At 41.9% G+C, this 21277-nt stretch overlaps 1 protein-coding gene across 6 annotated transcripts in view; it reads left to right on the top strand.

Annotated features, from left to right (window-relative positions):
- Positions 1 to 21277, top strand: part of ephb2a (eph receptor B2a) — an 80669-nt gene that overhangs the window by 40966 nt on the left and 18426 nt on the right. For 3 of the 6 annotated variants that reach the window (XM_071475186.1, XM_071475184.1, XM_071475183.1), the window contains 2 exons: positions 17819 to 17883; positions 18510 to 19194. In XM_071475186.1, coding sequence (XP_071331287.1) covers positions 17827 to 17883; positions 18510 to 19194 — 742 coding nt within the window. In that variant the 5' untranslated portion in view covers positions 17819 to 17826. Of the gene's footprint in view, positions 1 to 720; positions 2462 to 16658; positions 17637 to 17818; positions 17884 to 18509; positions 19195 to 21277 lie in introns of those variants that run through there. The other 3 variants (XM_071475182.1, XM_071475181.1, XM_071475185.1) reach the window with 3 other exon arrangements.

Raw genomic sequence — 21277 nt, 5'->3', positions numbered from 1 at the left:
AAATATATATATATATATATATATATATTTATATATTTATATTTATTTATTTATTTTGGAGCTCAGCCAAACATGCCAGGATTTGCATTTGTTTTGGATCGTGTCAGAAACACTGAAACAGCTGCTCTGTTGGTTCTACATTGATGTGGGTTTGCCATGGTGAAACTGAAATGAAACGAATGCCCTGACCTCCTCCAGGAGATTTTGTGCTGCACGTTCAGGAGCAGGAGGAGTTTGGGCTGTCGTGTTGGCTTTCTGCTGATACCTGGGCCCTCAGGGGTTGAGGGAAATAAAATTTTTGATAAACTGGCTAAGGAATCTCTGTCAAGGCATAATGCAGATCTGAAGGTGCTGCTGGGAAAATTAACAAGGAAAAATTAGAGCTTCAGTGGCAAAAAGGGCAGGAAGAAGAGCAGAGGGGGAGGCGTTATTCCTCTGAATTCATCTGTGAAAAGAAAGAGGATGTTGATAAACTGGGGGAGAAGTTATGTTCTGACTACACTGAGACTGGGGCACTGTGGTTTTGCCAGTTATTTGAAAGTCTTAGACTAGACAACCAGATGGTCTGTGTCAGGGTGGAAATTTGGAGACAGTCCAACATTTTATATTCTCATGCAACAAAGGAAACAGTTTCTCACAGAGTTGTCAGATCTGGGTTTAGTCTTATTAAAGTGTCCTCCTGTATTCAGGAGTCTAGGATAAATAGCTGCCCCTTGTCTGTGGAGGGCAGCATTACGCTTTTCAGTGTACAGCCTGCAGGAAATTCATTAGAAGAAGAAGTTTGCTCCTGTTTTTCCTCTAGTTTGGAGAGTTGTATCTGATCTTTAGTTTTTCAGTCTTTTGTGTTTTTTTTTGTTGAATAAATCTTTGAACTCAACCAGCCGGAGTTTGTGTCTGCAGCAGAGGTTCAACCTCAACTTCATGACGGCTCGTACAGCTCCATTCTGGATGTGTAGATCCTCATGTTTTTGTTTCAGTATTTTCCAGAAGTGGGTTGTTTTACATGTAGCTGCTTTTTTTTCATGAAAAATAAAAAATGCACAGGGCTGTAGCACATATCAGTTTCAACAGCACAAAGTTACACATAGTTATTCATTTAGATTGTGAAGAGGCAGTGAGTCGGGGCTGAGGATGGATGGATGGCTCTTCTGAAGAAATGAAAGTGAACTAGTTCATTTTAATCTGTGAACTCTGGTAAAATGAGAAGTAAAACTCCTGCTGTTAAAATCCTACCGAACTTAAAGTTACACATTTTTCTACAATCCTTGTGTTTTGTGGGACGTTGAATAATTTGAGCATTTTGGCCCGAGACAAATGAAACCAGACGTTCAGAGGAGGAAACGTCTGAGCTGTGAAATGTGAGTGGGCCGCAGCCAGGAGCTGCTTTACTGTAGGTCACAAATGTCAAATAGGAGAGAGCAGGGTGATGTGAGCCGGTGGGGAAGCTGAGCCACCTGTTGATTCTAGGCAGCCATAGAGAAAACTGGTCATGTGACCACACACTTTTGAAGAGACATCGCAGTGATGAGACAAGTCCAAAGCCCAGAGTCATTTCTTCATGTTCAAGGAGTTGTGATTCTTGTGTTTGAACAATTACAGACAAGTTTGAACCATTAGCCTGAAATTAGCTCCAAACTGCAGGATGACAAGTTTTTGAAAATGTGTGTGTCTGATTTTATTCTGAAAATGTAAAAAAGATGATGTTGAAGATTTTTTTTTTTTTTAATTTCAGTTTAATTCAAACATTTAAGAAGTCATTTGGTATCGTCTTTGTCTTTGTCTTTGTGGTGCTTTGATGTAGCGGGTGAATTTTTTCCTTCAGCATAGTCAGTGGTGCAATTTACCTGCATTTACTCAGGGACTTTACTGTCATGGCCTCAATTTAAAGACACTTTGAGTAGAACTGACTCAACTCACTGCGCTCTCCTCTGTAGTGCTGCTGATTTAACATTCACCTGTTTATGAGCACATGTGCTTTTATGTAAAGCCTTAATATGGAAATTAACCTGAAAGTAAGGTGAAAGTAAAAACAGCTCATATTAATATGTAAGTAGGCTGCAGTAATAACTGCTCTGATCAGCTGACTGAACAGACCAGCAGCTCCTGCCAGAGTCCGCCCTGCGCTGGGACCATGAGCTGTCAGCCGATGCAGCGGTTGTTGCGTCGTTTTTCCGGTGTTTTCCCGCCCCCTTCCTCTTGGTTTCGCCCAGACTGGCCTGAGCAGCAGCTCCTCAGCCTTTATCCCTCTGCTGCTGCTGCTGCTGCTGCTGCTGATGCTGATGATGAGGAGGAGGATGATGAGGATGATGATGCTCTCCAGCTCTGAATGAATCCACAGTCAATGGCCCGCTGCTGGACGGCTGCGCGATGAACGCCCTGGCGTCTTCCAGTCGAGCACCGGGAGCGATCATGAATCTGCTGTGCGTCCTGTGGGTCGTGCCGGCGGTCTGGGCTGTCGAAGGTAAGCCGGCGCTCGGCTCGTCTCTCAGGCTGAATGGTCGTGTGTGCTCGGAGAGAGAGGGACAGAGCTCCACCAGCAGCCTCATGCAAAAAAAAAAAAAAAACCAAAAACGAGAGAAACGGGAGTAAAATAGAAAGAGAGAAGAGAGTTTGGAAGCTGTTGTGTTTAAACTCATTGCACCGTGTTAAAGCTGAGGCTCACACCAATCTGCCTCTCTGGCTGTCCTCTTTATGTGACATCAGTGCAGCCGCCTCTTCTCCACATTCTCCACACACTCAGACTGATGCTCTCTTATTGTTATTCAGATATTTCCTGCCTGTGCAGCAGCAGTGTTATATTCTGCATGAAGCGTGCTCATCTTGCAGGCAAGAGTTGCATGTAAGTAACAGACAAAAGGAAGAAAGTCGGTGTGGTTGTGTAACTGTCTGGTATGATATTGGACTAGTGAACCAGACACCAGGCGCAGAGTAGAGACTCTATGTATCTATGTATCTGTCTGAATCTGAAAAAACTTTTCTGTGAGTGCAGCCGGATGAACCTGCTGGAGCCTCTCTGAGACAAACATGGGGGAGCCGCTGTAGATCTTCACCATTTAAGTTTTTTCATTGTGCCTTTGATTGATCAAAGTTGTTGTCACCCTGACGACCTGAGTTGGTTTGTTGTGTGTCCTCTCAGCACACACCACAGCTGTTGCATGTGACAGTAATGGTGATAAATGATTTTCCATTGACCCACAACATGACTGAAGAGGCTGTGCTTGTGGGCCACACACTGGACTGATTATTGATTATATGTAACTCATTAAGACCAAATGAGACGTACACACATAATATATGATTATGTCATTTTATATCTGACTGATGAAATGCATTGTGATTGGCTGACATTCATGTCAGAAAGGTGAAATCAATCATAGTAAATGTAGTTTTTTTTGTCATTTTCAATCAAAAGAAAAAAAAAGTTTTTAAAATCACAGTTTGGACAGTGACTAATGACCTGAGTGAGGGGAGCGATACTGAAGCCAATTACAGCAGTTACCCAGGTGAAAACAACAAAAACAACAACCAAGAAGATAAGTTGAAAGAAGGTGCTATATGTGTGTATTTTAATTTGGAAGTCCCTTCCCTTTTCTGGCTCAAGAGCTGGTACATGGCTGGTACACCAAGCTCGCCGAGGCTGCAGAGCAGAACAAAGACTGCCATCACCAGCTGCAGTTAGCGGGCTAGCTGTTTAACAGTTTACATGGTCTGGTTAGCAGCGATTGAACCTGAAAAATTAAATATCAAAATATTATATTATATAATTCATCAGAGAAGCAGATGTGATGCCAAAGTAAGATTGTCCACGATATAAGATCGGCAGCTGAAACTGAACTCTGGTCAGTCTGTCATACGGAGCGTGGATGTGAGACTGCTCTGCATCACTGAACCTGCCTGTGATTCATTATTTAATAACTGTAACATAAGATAAGAAAAAAACACACTACTGCTTGTAGTGTTAGTTTAAAATAGAACTGAACTTGATTGATTTACCATTTTAACAGAAAACAAGATGAATCAAATCATTTCTGAACAAAGCTTCAGTAATATGTAATCGTTCTATGACTATTCAAGACATTTGTGGAGTTAAATGTGGAGTTTAATAAGGAGTGTGGACAGTTGTGATGTGATTCTCTGAGATTGTTCACAGTTTCTCTCCCAGGCTGGAAGCCAAATGGTTTATTTGCGATCATCAGAGGACAGGCTGCTCCAGTGCTGATGGGTTGCTGGAGGGCTGGAAAGTATTCTGAATCTTTCACAGCCAGTGAGTGTCATTACACAGCAGTGCTAACAGTGCCGAAGCAGGTAAAAGCAATGGTTTAGTACCATCCTCAAAATTGCTGCTTCAGTTGGAGTTTCCATTCCAACTGAAGCTCCAATCACAATCACAATATCTGCCAGAATAGTGACAGTATGACCGCTTTGCTGTGGTCTGGACAAAGTTCCAGTGAAGTGAAATCTTGAAGCTGGTGTTTGTCCATTTCCTGGAACACCTACTGTGAGGCAGACGTTAACACCCAACGTCACTGATGCTCTGGTTTCTGCAGCTGGATTCCAACATCTGGTAAACAGCCTGAGACCAGAAGCCTGGAGGCATTAATGCTGATGGCAACTGAATGACATGTTCAACTGTCACATTACAGCTCTGCTACGAGTTCAGAGTGTAACTTTAACAAAGAGGTGGAACAAGCTGATACAGAATATATTCCAGGTGTTTACTGTCTGATCATCTGCCGACGGGAGTTTGAGCCCCATCGGGCTTTTTTGTCCCGGTTCTTATTGACAGGAACGACAGGAGTCCTTTGAATACAAACAAACTGAGAAGTACATGGTCGTTTCAGACTTTCAGTGATGTCACAAGCAGGCCTGCAGGATATGAGGAAAATCTGTGATAGTTAATCACCTTCTTCCATATCAAGGTTCAAGGTTCCTTTATTGTCGTTTGCATGTTTCCACATGAAAAGAAATGTGTCCTCAGGACCGCCGGCGTACAGTAGATGTAAGAAGAAATAAATGAAGTCCTATAACAAAGAAGAACAAGCATATATAACCTAAGTATATGCATTGCAGTGGCAATATGATTTGCAATGAACAAACAAATATTAAAGTGTGCAAATACAGTACAGTTCCTATGTCTCCCTCCACCATGGTGCCAGACCGCCATCCCCCAGAGGCCTGGAGCACTTGTGCTGTCTGGATATGCAGCGTTTTTGTGTTGCATTTGTTTCAGAGGTCTGTGTGTTTTTGTTTTTGCATTGTTTCTGTATTTGCAGCATGTTTGCTGTTAATGTATTTGCTTGGGCTTCCCAGAGCACGTTTCTGTTGTTGTATTCGTTGTGTATTTTCATACGTGTTTTTGATGCTGCATCTTTACTGAATTTGCAGCTAGTTTCTCCTAACTGAAGTGTTTTGTGCCGTTGGAGCGCGTTTGTCCTTGTTGGCCACCGCACATAATGATTCTTATTATCATTATTCTTTACAACAGGAGTAGAATTAACAAAATGAGTCTACAGCAGCAGAGTCACCGTATATAAACCCAATACTGTCTTTCTGGAAACAAATGTAACGTGTAAATGAACTGAATAAGATTCCTGACATGAAAACACTGAGTGAAGTTGAGGGAGGAACACAGACGACGTCTCTGTCAGTCATGTCCTCCGTCCTCCTCACCTCTGCTGCTCATGTCGTCTGCAGGTAACGCTACAAATGAAGCTGTAGTCCACATACAGAAAGCTTTCTTTTTAGCTTGTTAACGTAAAGCTAACATCAGCTTAACGTTAGCGTGGTGCGGTTGTGGTGGACTCGTTACTCACAAAGGTTTTGATGACGCTTGCAGTCCGAACAACCGTAGCTGTTGTCAGCTCCAGTAAAGTTCACTTCTCACTCCTCTCCGCCTCTGTGCTGTCTGCTGAGCTTGTGTGTGTGTGTGTGTGTGTGTGTGTGTGTGTGTGTGTGATAGGAAAGGCTGTAGCCCGACCATCAGGTCACCAAAATGCAGTAGAGCTATTTCCAGTGCATTTTGCTCAGGACCTGAGCCTTGAAAACCCTGTGTGGATATATGGTGCGTGTAAATAGTGTAAATACAATGATGTGTCCATCAGTCTTTTGTCATGGTCATCAGCAATGATGAAAATACGTATCGGTCAGTCCCAGGCCGTCCAGTCAGCGCCTCTCTGTGTTGTGCGTTCTTGTTTGCAGCAGTGGGGCACAGAAGTGCTCATCCAGCAGAGTATCAGGCGTCCTCGCTGCCTCTCAGCTGGAGCTGGATTACATGTAATTGCGATGTCTTGTACGAGCCTGTGTTGGTAATGCCATTCACACGTTCATAGAGGCTTGCACAGGAACAGTGTTCTGCTTGCGTGATAATTGTTTCCTTCACAACGGGAAGACTTGTGATTAGGTACAATTATGGTGAGAGGAAATACTCATCAGCCTCCAGGAGGAATATTAAAGGCTGAATAATTTATTCTGCCTCTACTGTGGAGCCTGATGTGAAGAGGTTGCTAGTTTACATTACACATTTTCTTTTTACCTGTGCCAACAAGATTATGTTTTCATCCATGTCTGTGTATTTGTCAGCAGGGTAACACAATCAGTCCTGACCTGATTTGCACGAAATTTGGTAGAGTGATAGGACAGGGGCCAAGGCACCTATTGCATTCTGGGGCAGATCCGGATCATTTTTGCTCTGAAGTCTGGTGTAACTGAAACCACGATACAAAAGTCCACGATCTTGTGTTGCAATACTGGAAGACAGAACCGTCATTGTAAATCGTGTTCACATCATCGGGTGGTAATAACAGCTTCTTTTTTTCTTAAAGGTCATATACGGTATACAACAAAACTGAGTATGCAACAAAAAAAGAGATCCCCTGTGATTTCTAGTTAAGACTAACTGCATGGTCAATGCTATAAAGAACCTATGAACAGCACAGCTCCCTCAGTTTTAGTCTGTTTTAGTCTGACTTGGCACAAGGACTATCTGTGGGCATGTGTGTGTGTGTGACTGATGAGGACACTGCATGAAGTCGACCTCAGTGTGAAAACCACTGCTCACAGACCTGCAGAAAATGTCAGCTGAACCCAGCAGAGCTCATCTGGAAGATTTTAAAGCAGAAACAAAAGCCTTCCAGCAGCTGACTGGTGTCGTCTGTCAGGATCAAATCTGTCATCACAAATACAAGATACTGAAAAAAATAAAACAAGGATTCTCACAAATGAAGGCGGAATCACTTTTGCTGTAGTTGATATAGATTTTTCATCAGGAGCTTTTTGTAAGATTTTTCTAATGCTACATATCTAATGTTAGCACGAACAGCTGTTTACTTACCGCTGTTGCCAAGAGCTTCAGCCACAGTTGCATTTACAACACAAGAGGTTGTAATAGGTCTTCTGAACAGCTTCCTCTGCAGGGTACGCCACAGCGACTCGGTATCGGAAAGTGATGAGACGGACTGGCAGGGTGCTGGAGCTAGCTGGTTAGCACGGTAACGTCAGTAGAAGAAAAGAAGTGATAGAGATAGAAGCAAAACAAAACAGCGCTTTCTAACACTCTTAAATAGCTGTTGATGCTAATGTTGGCTTTGTAGCAGTAACAAAACTTAGAAATAGCTCCTTTAATTAGTCAAACATTTCATTTTTCAAATGAATTGGTTTCATTCTCCTTGGGCTTTAGCTACAAACAATGAAGTTGTTTTATATGGACAGGGTTTGTAATTACTGAACTTTGTGGTGATACTGTGCTGAGCTCTGTTGTCTACTATAATCTGATGATGCAGACGTGGCTGTAAAACCAGTGCATTGATGCTTTGCATCAGTCCAGGTACAAGACCACACATCAATACACTGTATCATTAACATTCACACAAACAACTCTGCAATCATACCACTGTCAACACGTCCGATAATGTGAATGACCACAAGTCATAAACATGAGAATCTTTCCCATCTCTACAGTCTGTCTCATCTGGAGGTTGACAGTGTGTCTCTTAGCAACCCTGGATCTCAGTTGTCAGTTAACTGATGCCGCTCCCATTCAGAGGCTCGAGTAAGAGACACTGTTCTCACAAAAACAGCATGTGAAACATTTTGTACTCGTTTTGAAAATGTGCTCCAAGGCTGTAGTATCATTATAATTTATATTTTCTTACACAAAAGTAAGAAGAATTCACATTTCAGTTTGATCTTGTATTATTCAATTTTTCAATTATTCAACAGTCGTCCTGGTTCCTTTGAGTGACACTGTGTGTTTGTTCTTGGAAAGACGCCAGTGTGGCCTCACTGCCCTTTGCTGACATTTCTCAGTGGAAGTCAGTTATCTAAGCCAATCAATATTCAGTGTAAGGAGCGGCACAGTCCTCTTTCGCCTCTGGGAGCAGTGACAGAAAACATCAAGCATCAAAACAGCCCATGACCCAGTTCTTCACTGGCCTATGGTCGCCTCACAGTGACAGATAGCCAGAGCAGTGACACATCAATGGCCAGACTGTGTCCACTGTGGAGCAGCTAGTCCACGAAATGTAGGTTTATGTTTTAATTGTGTCTCGTCAGTGGCTAACTTCCACTTGTTAACCTTTCAGTTCAGTTCGTAAGATTATAACCACAAGCCTTTTTTTTTTTTAAACATAGAATCAACTCAGGTCGTTATGATAGTAGCACATGCTGCGATCAGGTTTCCCTTTTTGTTAGCACTAACCGTCCTCATTGCTGGTTGTCCCTGTAATTCTGCAGGAGTTTGCTGCATTTTCCTACCTTGTGTTATGGCAGCAACAGTTGCCCACAGAATCACTTCCTCTTTTGCAATTTTGCTTACAAAATAAAAGTCCTTTTTTTTTTGTTTTGTTTGTTTGTTTGTTTGTTTCTTGCAGCAATGCTTTATTTTATTTCAAGCAATTGGGAACTTTTATCCTGAAAAGTTCTGACAGGAAGTTCCAATGGTTCTGTGGCTTGCTTGACATAATTCTGAAATAACGAACATGTGAGATGTGATATGAAAAAAAAATCAGTCAAACATAAGATGTGACAGGGATGGATGATGTTTCTATTTAAATTCAAAAAGTTCAGTCACTGACTACCAGTGTGTTGCCTTAGTGTGTGAGTGCCAGTAGTCACGGTGGTCAGGTTACTTTAGTCTGCCATAAAGTGTGTAGGCTAGCTACTGAAAGGTAAGAGAGTTAAGCTAACGCAGCTTCTTAAGAGGAAAATATAAAGTAAGCTCCCTCAGTGTTTTGGTTAGACTTTTTATTTACATTTTTTTGAATTAATTTAATTTAATTTATTTATTTAATTATTTTTATTTTATTTTATTTTTATTTTTTTGCTATGGCAGGAAAGATTTTGCCGTGACGTGCTGCCATGCAGAAATGTTACCAACAGAATCACTGCCGAAAACAAACTCCAGAGTTCGTTTGGGACCAGACCACCTCCTCGAAAGGGTCTGGGTTGGATTGTTTCTGTCCACACCCAAGCGCGATTTCTGTCTTCTCACCTGCCCAAACGAAACGCACCAATGGGGAAAATGAACCAGGGTTCCATTTAATCAGACTAAAAAGCGCTGTCTCAGTCGCTGTTTCGAATTTGTCCCATTGTCGTGACAACAGAAAGCAAAACCAATGTGAATGAGAACAGCTTCATTGTGAATTCATCTGTATTAAAATACAATATATATGAAAACAGAGAGGAGGATAGAAGCAAACAGATACAGACCTGACACTGAATGCGAGTAGCCTGTGACGTGGTCCAGTCATTTACTATGTGTTGACCTGGTCTTATTTTATTGTCTTTACCACCTCTACCCAGCCCCATAAAAGAAAACAAATAAATACACTGGCAAGCTTAAATGTATATTACACTGATACGGTGAACATATTATTTTTATAGTGTTTGATTTCAGATTCATTGTGCTGGAGTACAGATGCAGCTCACTGTCTAAAGATGTCATGAGCGTCCTTTCTTTTAAATTCCCAGAGCATCAACCCTTTTGATGTTCACTGGAGTCAGTTTTCCCCCTTAGAACATCACCTGTAAGATAAAAACACAGATTGAATTTGGGGGGAAAGAGTTGGATCAACCTCCAGTCACTCCATTCATGCTTCTGGCTGACATTACATTTCTCCATTGGTAAAAATACAGTGCTTCAGTGCATTTCTCCCTACAAGACTCTGAGACTGTGAATCCACTCAAGCATAACTTTTAGCAGAGCATAGATCTACTGAAGCATATTCTCTTTCCCCAGGAGATCAGAAGATTTAGTCCAAGTGACATCTGCTCAATCAGTCTCTGCACCATGTTACCCAGCAGCCCACTGCCACGGCAAGAGAAACATAGACCAGAGTTCAACAGATGACACTATGAGACAGCAGAGAAAACCTAGTATCAATACGAATTGAGTTTTAAAAGCTGTAATTAAAAGCACATTTCATTAAAACCTACTTGTCATTTTACCAAAATGATGTCTGCACATCGAAAGCCCTGCAGACTCCACCACTGCTTTCAGCTTAGGAAAGAAATGATTGATTTACAGTGGAAGAGAAGAAGGGAAGAAAGAAACTGTCATTCACAGTCTTTACTTCCTGTAAGTCCTGGGGCCAGATGCATAAAGGATACGTTCAGATAGAAACCATGCGTGTGCCATTTCCCGCACATGAATTAGTATTTATGAACACAGAATGTGCGTCGAGACTGTGCACACCTCATGCACTCTTTTGACCATGTGTGCACGTGTTTTTTTTACAGAAAGCCAAGTTAAGATACAGTGAAGTGAAAATGCAAAGTAAAGGGGAGAGAGAACACTGCACAAAACTCAAAAAATGTGGAGATGTCCTTCTTAGGTTCTTGCAAGAATCTGGATCATATCTGGAGATTTTTTGATATGACATCTTACAGTGCCGGGATCGGAGCACGTCCAGTCCAGATTTCATCATATATGGGTCATAGTTTTACACAGCAAAAACAATTATGTTTGTGCTTCTGTTTCCTTTAGCATTGTTTAATATTACATCCTCATTATTTATTGTGAGTCATTCTGTGAACTGTTTCCAGACTGTTTTAATATTTACTGATAACTTGTGGCACAGACAGCGTGGCACAGAATCTTCATCCATTTATTGCAGGAGTGGAAATGAGGCTGCGCCCAAGTTCTCAGTGAGTAAGATTTATAAAATTCTGATGAAAAAAATGGGTAGGTATATTTCTGGTTTTGTGAGTACACACAGTTTTAGTCATGAATCTACAGAGTTTTATGCATCTGGCAGGAACCTGAAATACTCCCGGCTGCATGTCCCCACTGATTGTGTCAGTCAGTGGAGAGCAGTAAACACAACTTTAAGAGAGTATACACCATGTGATCATAACTTATTAAACATTTAATGTTGATAAAGGGACCCCCCCGCCCATCCCATCCCCCACCTCCCAACAACAAGATTATCCAGAAGCCATTATTTGACATTTTTGTAAACAAGTCCTCCATTAATCAAATAACATACAACCAACTGACAGCAGACCTGGGGCAGTTACCCACTTTCTCCTGAGAATTAGAGAACAAGCACTAAACAGACTAAAAATACACTGTGTGTGTGTATATATAGATATATATATATCTATATATACATGATCTCGACATTGTGGGTTGTGAATCATCACTTTAACATTACAAGTTGCATTTAGGTTCAATGTCTGATACTGAATGAAGAGAGACCGGTGAGAGTAACGCAGGGCGCCGTGTCCAGGGATGAACACTGGTGCAGGAAGCAGCATGGAGGCTGCACTGTGACATGAAACAAAGTGAATTTCGCTGATGTATCCCTATGGGTTTAATCCAGCGTGGCATACAAAGCGTGGCACAGCCTACAAGGATTATGTGAGCTGGACTTAGTTGGCCCACTCTCTCCTCCTCTTTGCCCTACTTTTCATTGAATCATGGAGAGAAAGGCAGAACAAGAGCTCTCTCTCTCTCTCTCTCTCTCTCTCTCTCTCTCTCTCTCTCTCTATATATATATATATATATATATATATATATATATATATATATATATATATATATATATATATATATATATATATACACTGCAGGAATGCAAGGACAGATGGAGCCAGTGGGAACGGTAAGGAGCCATTATCAGACAGAGGAAGAGAGAGCAAGCTTCAAAGTGTGTGATGAGAACCAGCATCCAACACAGGCTTTAGTGAAATATAAATTCTGTCCCTAGATAGTAATAACTCATTCAGATTATACAGCCGATAAGAATCATTAGGAGTTTGTGCTGAGCTCCAGTTTGGGTAGGATGTCATTAGTGTTGACATTTAGTAGTCTCCTCCTGTCAAGTGATTTCCAGCAACATATTGTGTCGAGTCAGTCGTGTTCAAACTGCAGAGACTCTGGAGCTGCCATGACGAATGTCTAGTCACGAAACGAGGGCAACATATACTCCTGCACCCCCGCCCGCGTCAGCCCACACTGTCCCCATTTCCCTGCTCCAGCTCCCATCAGCAGCGCCAGCCAGTGCCAGCCCGCCTGCATTTTAAATGCTCTGCTCTTCATTATTAACAAACATATTAACTTGTGTCTTCCGAACTCCTCTCTCCCTGATCTCTCTCAACAGATTTCACGTTTGCTGCAAACAGGCAGTTGGTGAATTCACAGTTTATCTCAGCTAACTGTCTGTGGGATGGGAGCAATTAAGAGCAACAGGGAAAATGTAACTGGCCTGTGTCTGCAGTTTGTGTCGAACTATGATTTATTTATTTATTTATTTTTAATGCAGTTATTTTAGTATCAGTATTTATAATCTTGATCTGCTTCACTCACCATAATAAAGTGGATTGTATTGATATGTATGCAACTATAAATATATTACCACAATATACCTGTATTAGATATATTAATATATTAACACAATATAATATATTGTACCTGTGAAAGTGTACTGTAAAATATTGTTACAGTAGCAGACAATAGCAATCACCCACCATGTCAGACATTTCAGAACAACTGTTATTTACATTTGCATCATTCAGTGTCTCAGTGTTGATGAAATTAAAGCCTTAAACAAATAATCAATTAGGTCCCTACGCAAGTGTCTTTGCTAGTTTCGGACAGACACAGTTGTCATTTTATGGTCCAGCGCCCACTTTGTTTAAATAGCAAATATGCTTGTGCCAATCTGAGCACAAATGGGTACGTTGGTCCTAAAATGAGGTGTGGTCAGGAGCACTGTTGCCCTGCTGCTATCTTGAAATCAGTATCGCAGTTTTTCACTGTTATTTTAAGGACGCATTGTCAAGAGAGTAATATGCTCCTACATAGGCAGGCACACAGTGCACATACACTCCACCTGTTTCGCGCAGTGTGCTGAAAATGCACTTCGATTTTTTGTGACATACAAGGGACTTTAAGCAGTGAGTGCAGCGGCTGAAGGGACAGCTTTAGCGTGACGTGTACGATGTATATTCTGTCTTGACACTTCAAACCGTTGCAGCACAACTGTTTATTGCAGGAGAACGACTGGTTTGCAGTTGTAGATGCTTCGGCTGCAATAGTAGGAAGTACCGAGACAGGATCTGCGTCATACACGTCCTGCCGTAGGCGTCCCTTTAACTGTCGCTGTTAAAAGTCTCTATTGTGTGTTGCACAACGTTGCCATGTGTCTTGTCTATGATGCATGGTTGGTGCAGTGTTTCCCACACATTCAACACCAACATTTGTCCACAGTTTCATAACGAAACGAAGATTTGTCATCTTAACTTTGTGATTTGCCTCACTGGTATGTCACATGTAATCACAGCCAACTCACCACAAACAAAATCTAATTCTGGGTGAAACACTGCACCATTATAATAGCAATCCAAATAGCCAAGGTGCAAGCTCACCTGGCTTTTAGAGGGAGTGGGAGATGGCACTCCGATGATCTGCTTGATACCTTTCACAATATTGTATCATTTGTGGTCCCTGACCATTGAGTTTGACTGAAACAGAAAAATATGGTGGCCCTGAGGGTCAAAACACAACAACATTTGAGAAAAACAAAACCATTACAGATGAGGGAAATGGTGACACATCTTGTTTGTGATTGGACAGAACTCAGTTCAATTCAGGGATTATTTAGTAGACGTGTGTCTAAACCTCTGTTTGTGGTCTGGAGCATTGTCCCGCCCACAGCACCATCTGATTGGTTACAGGTCAGGAGTAATAGCCTATCAACGCAGACAGGCACAGACTAGAGCAGCTCCAGTTTGCAAGCGGAGCTGTTTGTCAAAGGAAAGACAGCAGACATCGCTGAGGTTGTAATAAACATCACAAGCCTCTACACTGACGTTACAGAAACACCACACTCTGATGGACACGTTCGTAGTTGACTGACTGAAAACGTCTCAGAAACACCACAGCTAACCAGCTTCCTGGTGAATGACTGACAAAGGTGTAAAACACTATGGGCTGCATTACTCTTAAGCACATTCAGATCTGGAGTCTCCTCCGTTGCTGCCGCTTCCTTCTTGGATGAGTCTGTGGGAATTGGTTGCGGGTCAGTGCTCTTGGCCTCTTTATTCCTGTTTAGCGGCGGCTCTGACACCTACCTCGCCACTCCCTCCCAGCTCCTCATTAATCGCTGCTGATGCTAACAGGAAGCGAGCAGCCGGAAAAATAGGCCATTTGGATTCAGCGCTGGAATGCCCGTATTCCAGCCTGACACAGAAAACCAATGCAAGACTGACAGTGTTAATATGAAGTTGTAACAGTGACATTTCTGGAGAATGTGCCTGCTGCTGCTGCTTGGTGCGCATTAATCAGCTGTCAGATGAGGAGGTGAGGGTCAGGTGTCGCTGCATGACGAGCAGCATTCATCCACCTCAGGCAGTGCTACAAGTCTTTACTGTAACACACACACACACACAGTCATGTTTGAATCATTACAGAGGACATTACATGGACTTTAATTCATGTCCTGTAAACTAACTCTGGCCATTGTCACCTGTTACTATCATTAATAACCTGTGCTGTTCTGCCTTGAAGCTTCTGTTCGATAGGAGAGGATAGTAAAAATGGTTAAGAGATCATTAGTGACATAAGTCCTTTTCTGCTAAGTCGTTGGTTGCTATGGTTTCTGAGGGCCCCAGTGGGAGGGGCGACAGACAAAAAAGAACAGACAACATCTTATAAGCCAAAATTTCGGATTATCTCATTGCTCGAAAAGAACAAGTCCTTTGAACGTCAGTGAAGACACTGAATTAAACAATTTAGATTTAGTTTTGGATGGTTTTAATAACCCAGGATTACTCAACAACAAAAAAACAAGGCTAGGTCAAACCTAATATATGTCTGGCCCATTGATGGCCAAATCCTGATTTTATAACCACAGCGTTGTCTGGTAAAATCACCAAACACATAAATTAAAGATAAAGACTTTGCTATGATTTCAGCTGCATTTACTGTAAGATGATCGCTCAGAGAGAAAGTTAGAAGAGACAGAATATCTTCTTCACTTTGTCTCTCACACAGAGCACAGATTCTGTCTGGAATCAACAATAGTTTAGCCTTTATTTACCTCCACTCCAGAACGCAACAGACTTTTATTAAAGGCAGGTCTTTATTTCTAACTCCCTCTGTTTGATATGGAGAATTGGTCATAGCGGTATTAGCGTCTGTCTTGTTAAAGTTACTGCATTACATGTTAATACAAACTCAACACTTCCTGAAACTGTTTCAAATTAAAATCCTTCTAACAGGGTTTTTATTGCTGGGCTGCAGGAAGCGTATTGTCTCATTTCTGGTTGCTAGTGTTTCAGTTATTTACATGTTATGCAGATCTGCTAGTTTATTTAGTAGTTAGCGATTTCTTCTCTCTCTTCCTCCCTCTCCCCTGCTCTCTCTCTCTGCATATCTTATTTTTAGTTATTCCTCTGCCTCCTTTAGTAATAATGATGCATGTAATGAAGATAGTTCATTTGTAATGACGGCGAGGCTCAGTGAAGTGAAGCACTCCTCCGCTTTCCTGCAGTTTCCAAGCAGCTGGGAAACCAGAGCAGCCCTGTAGACTGCCGGTAACAAGAGGTGTAGGCCTAAGCCCCCAGTCAGCATCCAAACATGGTTCAGTCATGTACCAGGTTTATACCCAGTCTGTTTGGAAAAGTCTCTAAATTTAACAACACTGCTAAGTTGGCAACACTGCAGCTGTACACATCCCCTAGTAGAGCCTGTTTGCACTAGAAACACCAACACAGTGATGTGGCGCTTGCCTAACCAATGGTAGAAATATGATCAGTGGACATTTGAGATCATAGGGCTGTCCCAGCTGTGGGCGTCCAGCCGTTAGCACAGCATGTAAAGCGCCATTGTTGTCTGAAAACTATTAAAAACACATAGAGACACATGAGCTGTGATTTGTAGCCACTAGCAGCCTCTGCAGAACGAGGCTCTGCTCAGGATGATGTGAATAATTCAACATGTGTTAGATCCTAGCAGCATGGTTTCACTTGACATGGTTTCTCCTCTGTAATGGTGGGATGGCACTGAGATTATGGACCCCACTCATGGGCTTAGGGATGCACTGACAGGAAGAGCAGATGTCTCCGGGCAGGCAGAGCTGCTGCCAGGGTGTTGTGGTATTTAGTGGGCACAAAAAATAAAATGACTACACTGTTTAATAAATGCAAGGGCTGTGTTTGTGTGTGTGTGTGTGTGTGTGTGTGTTTGGGGGGGAGGGGGGGGTTCAGACAGCAAAACGCTGCACAGTGGTTTATAATATGAGACAGGCTTTCTCAACTTAAAATGCTGTACCAGGAATTGGCTTGTGTACTTCACAGTTCACCAAAACAGTGACGTTGACAGTGCTCTTTCTCTTCTCCCAGAGGATTCACGTTTGATAAAATTAAAATAATTTCTAATGACATTAGTGGGGGCGGTTTTTATTTTGTGTCGTTATTATATGTTGTGAGGAGACCTGGCAGTGCTGTTGCTTAAAGTCCCTGTGGATGTGAACTGCTGACACAAATGATGCCAGTCAAAATGTAGACAACTTCAGAAAAGGCATTCTCTCTCTTTTTTTTTTTTTTTGAATGTAAAAATGTTACATACTGAAATTTCATATCTTAAATGTGATTCACAAGTTGGGTAGAACAGAAATAGTTTGGGTTCTACTGCTTGAATACAAGCATCAAGTAAGGTTTTAAATGTAAAATGGGATTTTTATTGTGTAGTTTTATCTTAAAGGTTCTGTAAACGATCCTCACAGCCGCTAGATGTTGCACTAGCACCACCAGCATCTCAGACCAAAGGAAACGCTTCTAAAATTCTGGAAGGTCACTTTCACCTGCACGCTGCACTGTGTCAGCTTGCATGTGGGCAGTGTGTTTAAATGTGTGGAAGTCCAAGGGTTTAATAGGAGGGAATCAAACACACAAACATCCCACTTTCTCAAACCAGTCACCAAAACAGAGAACAGAGAAACTCAGATTACAACACACACTTCATATAAAATAGTTGTTTACTGTTATATTATTGTTTAAAATGTAGTTTAGAACCTTTTAAAGGCACTTTAACAGTTCAGGATTCATATGAGCTCTGTCTAGTGCTGTTCTCAGCTCCTGTTGCCCTCTCCTTTGGAGGGTGGCAGCTTTCTCTTCTGGCTGAAACCAACAATGGGGTTCATGTAATGTGGTCTTAATTATACCACACACTGTACTATAAAATGTTTTTGCTAATTTCTATAAATGCATTTGTGTGGTTTGACTTCAAGTAAACATGAAGCAGGTTATATATTCAAGAAAAAGGATTTACCAGTGCAGTAGGAAACATGATTGGATATTTCCTTCTTGTCTTCTGCAGAAGTACTAATGGACTCAACAACAGCAACTGCAGAACTGGGCTGGACCATCTACCCTTCACAGGGGGTGAGTGGAACAAACCAACAACATGGGGAACTGTGTGTAAAATATGCAGATGATCTGTTACAGTGTGAGAGCAGCTCTGGTGACTTCATAGATAATACTACATGAATACTACAAAATAAATTGATCCAGCTAATCGGGAAAATGTCAGGACATAACGCTGCAAAGCAGGGGAGAAACTTTGCACATCTATCTGTTGAGGCAGGTGCGTAGGAGTAAGATGAGTGGATCCAAAGTGGCAATCAAAAAATCCTGCATACGCAAAATTGTTGTTTTGCAGGTCCGACCGTGTAAAGAATTTTTTGATTGCAAGGACATAACATTGCCCATGTGATTGGCTGAATCACAATAATGTTGTGAAGGTAGAGTCGGTGGGCACAGCAACCAGCACATTCATGTTAGTGAGAAAATCAAGATGAGGGAGAATTTACAGAAAAAGAGAAAAACCTGTAACCTGTTTTATTCTGAATGGAAACCACTAATCACCTGAAATACATTTGGAAATGGCAGGAAATGATACACCATCTATTGAGGTGTTCTGGTTTGGAGGTCTACTTCCCTGTTGCTGTCAAAGTATTTGTGGTTTTGTACTTGTGTGTCATTGTAGTTCTGTTTCTTGTCTCTTTTAGTGGGAAGAAGTTAGCGGCTATGATGAACACATGAACACTATCCGAACATACCAGGTGTGCAATGTCTTTGATAGCAGCCAGAACAACTGGGTACGCACCAAATACATCCGCCGCCGTGGTGCTCAGCGCATCCACGTCCAGATGAAGTTCTCAGTGCGTGACTGCAGTTCTATACCCAATGTCCCTGGCTCCTGCAAGGAGACCTTCAACCTGTACTACTATGAGTCTGACTCGGACATGGCTACTAAATCATCCCCACCCTGGATGGAGAACCCCTGGGTGAAAGTGGACACTATAGCAGCTGACGAAAGCTTCTCTCAGGTTGATCTCGGTGGTCGCATCATGAAGATTAACAGTGAAGTCCGGAGCTTTGGACCTGTTTCACGCAATGGCTTCTACCTCGCGTTCCAGGATTACGGCGCCTGCATGTCACTCATTGCTGTCCGAGTCTTCTACAGAAAATGTCCCAGAGTGATCCAGAATGGCGCCGTCTTTCCTGAGACTCTGTCTGGAGCAGAGAGCACCTCACTGGTGGCAGCCAGAGGGGTGTGTGTTCCCAATGGGGAGGAGGTGGATGTACCCATTAAGCTGTACTGTAATGGGGATGGGGAGTGGATGGTACCTATCGGGCGCTGCATGTGCAAATCTGGGTATGAGGCGGTGGACAACGGGACAGTCTGCAGAGGTAGGAGCCTGCTGTACCATATGATACCTGTGTTTAGATTTCTTCATTTCTTGTCACTGCAGATTTCCTGTAGAGATTTGTACCTTCTTGTGTCCGACGCTGAACATTTCATTTAGTCAGGTGACATTTTTTAAGCCTCACTAGCAGCATGGGTCAAGCAGTGAAAATCAAAAGGTGATTATTGACTTATTTCTAATCTGGTAGTGCCATTAGCAAGATAAAGGTTTCACTTATCTAGTGAAATATCTGGACCTCTGTTATGTGTCAAGACGTTCAGCCAGTCAGTGATGAAACACCAGGGGATCATCAAAGTCAGGAGAATTCATTGTCATGGCAATCCATCCAGTAGTCGTTGAGATACTATCTGCTGATATTTCATTCCTAACTTCTAGTCATAAAGTCTGAGACCACCTTTCCATTCTGACTATTTCAATTCAAGTGCATACACAGTCCTGCATGTTCGTCCCAAACAGTTCAACCTTAGTCTCATCAGTTCATCAAACGTTTTCCCCGTAGTGTTGTGGCGAGTCAAGCTGCTCTTTGACAAGCTTCAGGTCAGTGATGCAGCAGCTTCCTCTGTGGTGTCCATGGCAGGACTCCATGCTCCACGATCTGTGTGTGGTCGACTCGTGAACACGCTCCTAGCTGTGACTCTGAGCTTCTTTGTTACGTTACTGATCATCTGTGTTGAGCTTTTGGAGTCATCTCAGCTGGACGTCCACTTCTACTGAGAGTAACCTCAGAATCATCTCCATCTATAGACAGTTTGTGTGACTGTGGACTGATGAAGATCTAAACTCTTTGAGATGACTCTGTGACTCTTTCAGCTTCATGCTCATCAACCATTCTTCATCCTCAGTCTCTGAGATCTTGCCTGATTCACATCAGCTGATGTTTATCCAAATGTATGAATGTTTCTTTATAAGTCAGAATGTCTCTAACTCACAACCTCCAGTCACTGACTGACTCCAGGTCTGATGACTCCTGACTCCAGTTAGCTTCTGTTCATGGTGTTCACAGACTGTGAATGTTTGAACGGTGTTTTCAATATGGACAAGAACAACACAATGACTTGTGAGTTATTAGTTAAAATAGATTGTGTTTGTTCATTGATGTAACTTAAATGAAGATCTGGGGCCAGTTGCACAAACCACGTTTTCTATTGAAGTATAACACTTAAGGTTTAATTTCTCCTTGGCTGAAGGAGTTACTTAAGGGTGATGCACAGAATCTCTTAAAATGTTTTCTTAGTTAAGGGAAAAAAGTTAAATAATTTACAGCAGTGAAACAGATTTTACAGTAGAAAAAATGTGACCATTTCCATGGAGACCGTTGCACCATTAGCTTATGATACCTGTTATTACTTATGAGAAGTTCGCAACGAGGAGGATAGTGCCACCACCCCCCTCCTGTCGTTTTGACGGGACGGTCAGAGAGACTAAACTCGGTGAATGACCCAGCCAGACAAAGCATAAATTAACTGCCAGTCAAAACTGAGACGTAAAATCAGTTCCTCATCATTAAGTGTGTCTCATGCTTGTGGAACACTCTTCTTCTTAATTTCTTGTCATAAACTCTGCCATATCGCAGTTACGATCAAGTCAGAGGTGCCTTTAGTTGTTCTCCTTATTTTGGTTGCTAAGATCTTTAGTGCAACAGTTTAACTAACTTTAAGTGATTCCTTAAGTATAGACCAAGATAAGGAGAAAACCTGAAATACTTAAGTGAAAATATTAAGGAAACCTTAACTCAGACTTTAACTTAAAGTGTTGTGTGCAACTGGCCCCGATCATATTAAAAGACAAGTTCATACATATATAAAGATAATTTCAAAGGGTTTGGTTTATTTTTCTCAACACTGTATTTAAGTTGGTTTTTTTTCTCAAGTTTATAAATGTTTACAAGATTGAATTTATTCCATGGTTTTTTCTGGTTTGTGTCATTTCAGTTTCAGAGTCTATAGAGCCTTTATGAAAAGTCTGAGAAATGAGATCTTGATTTCGGTGCATATTTATGAGATGACAGCAGATTGAAATCCAATCATAAAAGAGTTGTAATCATCAGTCTGTAGCTACTTTCCATT

This window comes from Trachinotus anak, unplaced genomic scaffold (genome assembly GCF_046630095.1).
Source record: "Trachinotus anak isolate AG129_WGS33_773 ecotype Australia unplaced genomic scaffold, CSIRO_AGI_Tana_v1 ptg000004l, whole genome shotgun sequence".
Taxonomy (NCBI): domain Eukaryota; kingdom Metazoa; phylum Chordata; class Actinopteri; order Carangiformes; family Carangidae; genus Trachinotus; species Trachinotus anak.
Note: the sequence above shows the minus strand (reverse complement) of the source record. Positions and strands in the feature narration are given on the sequence as shown.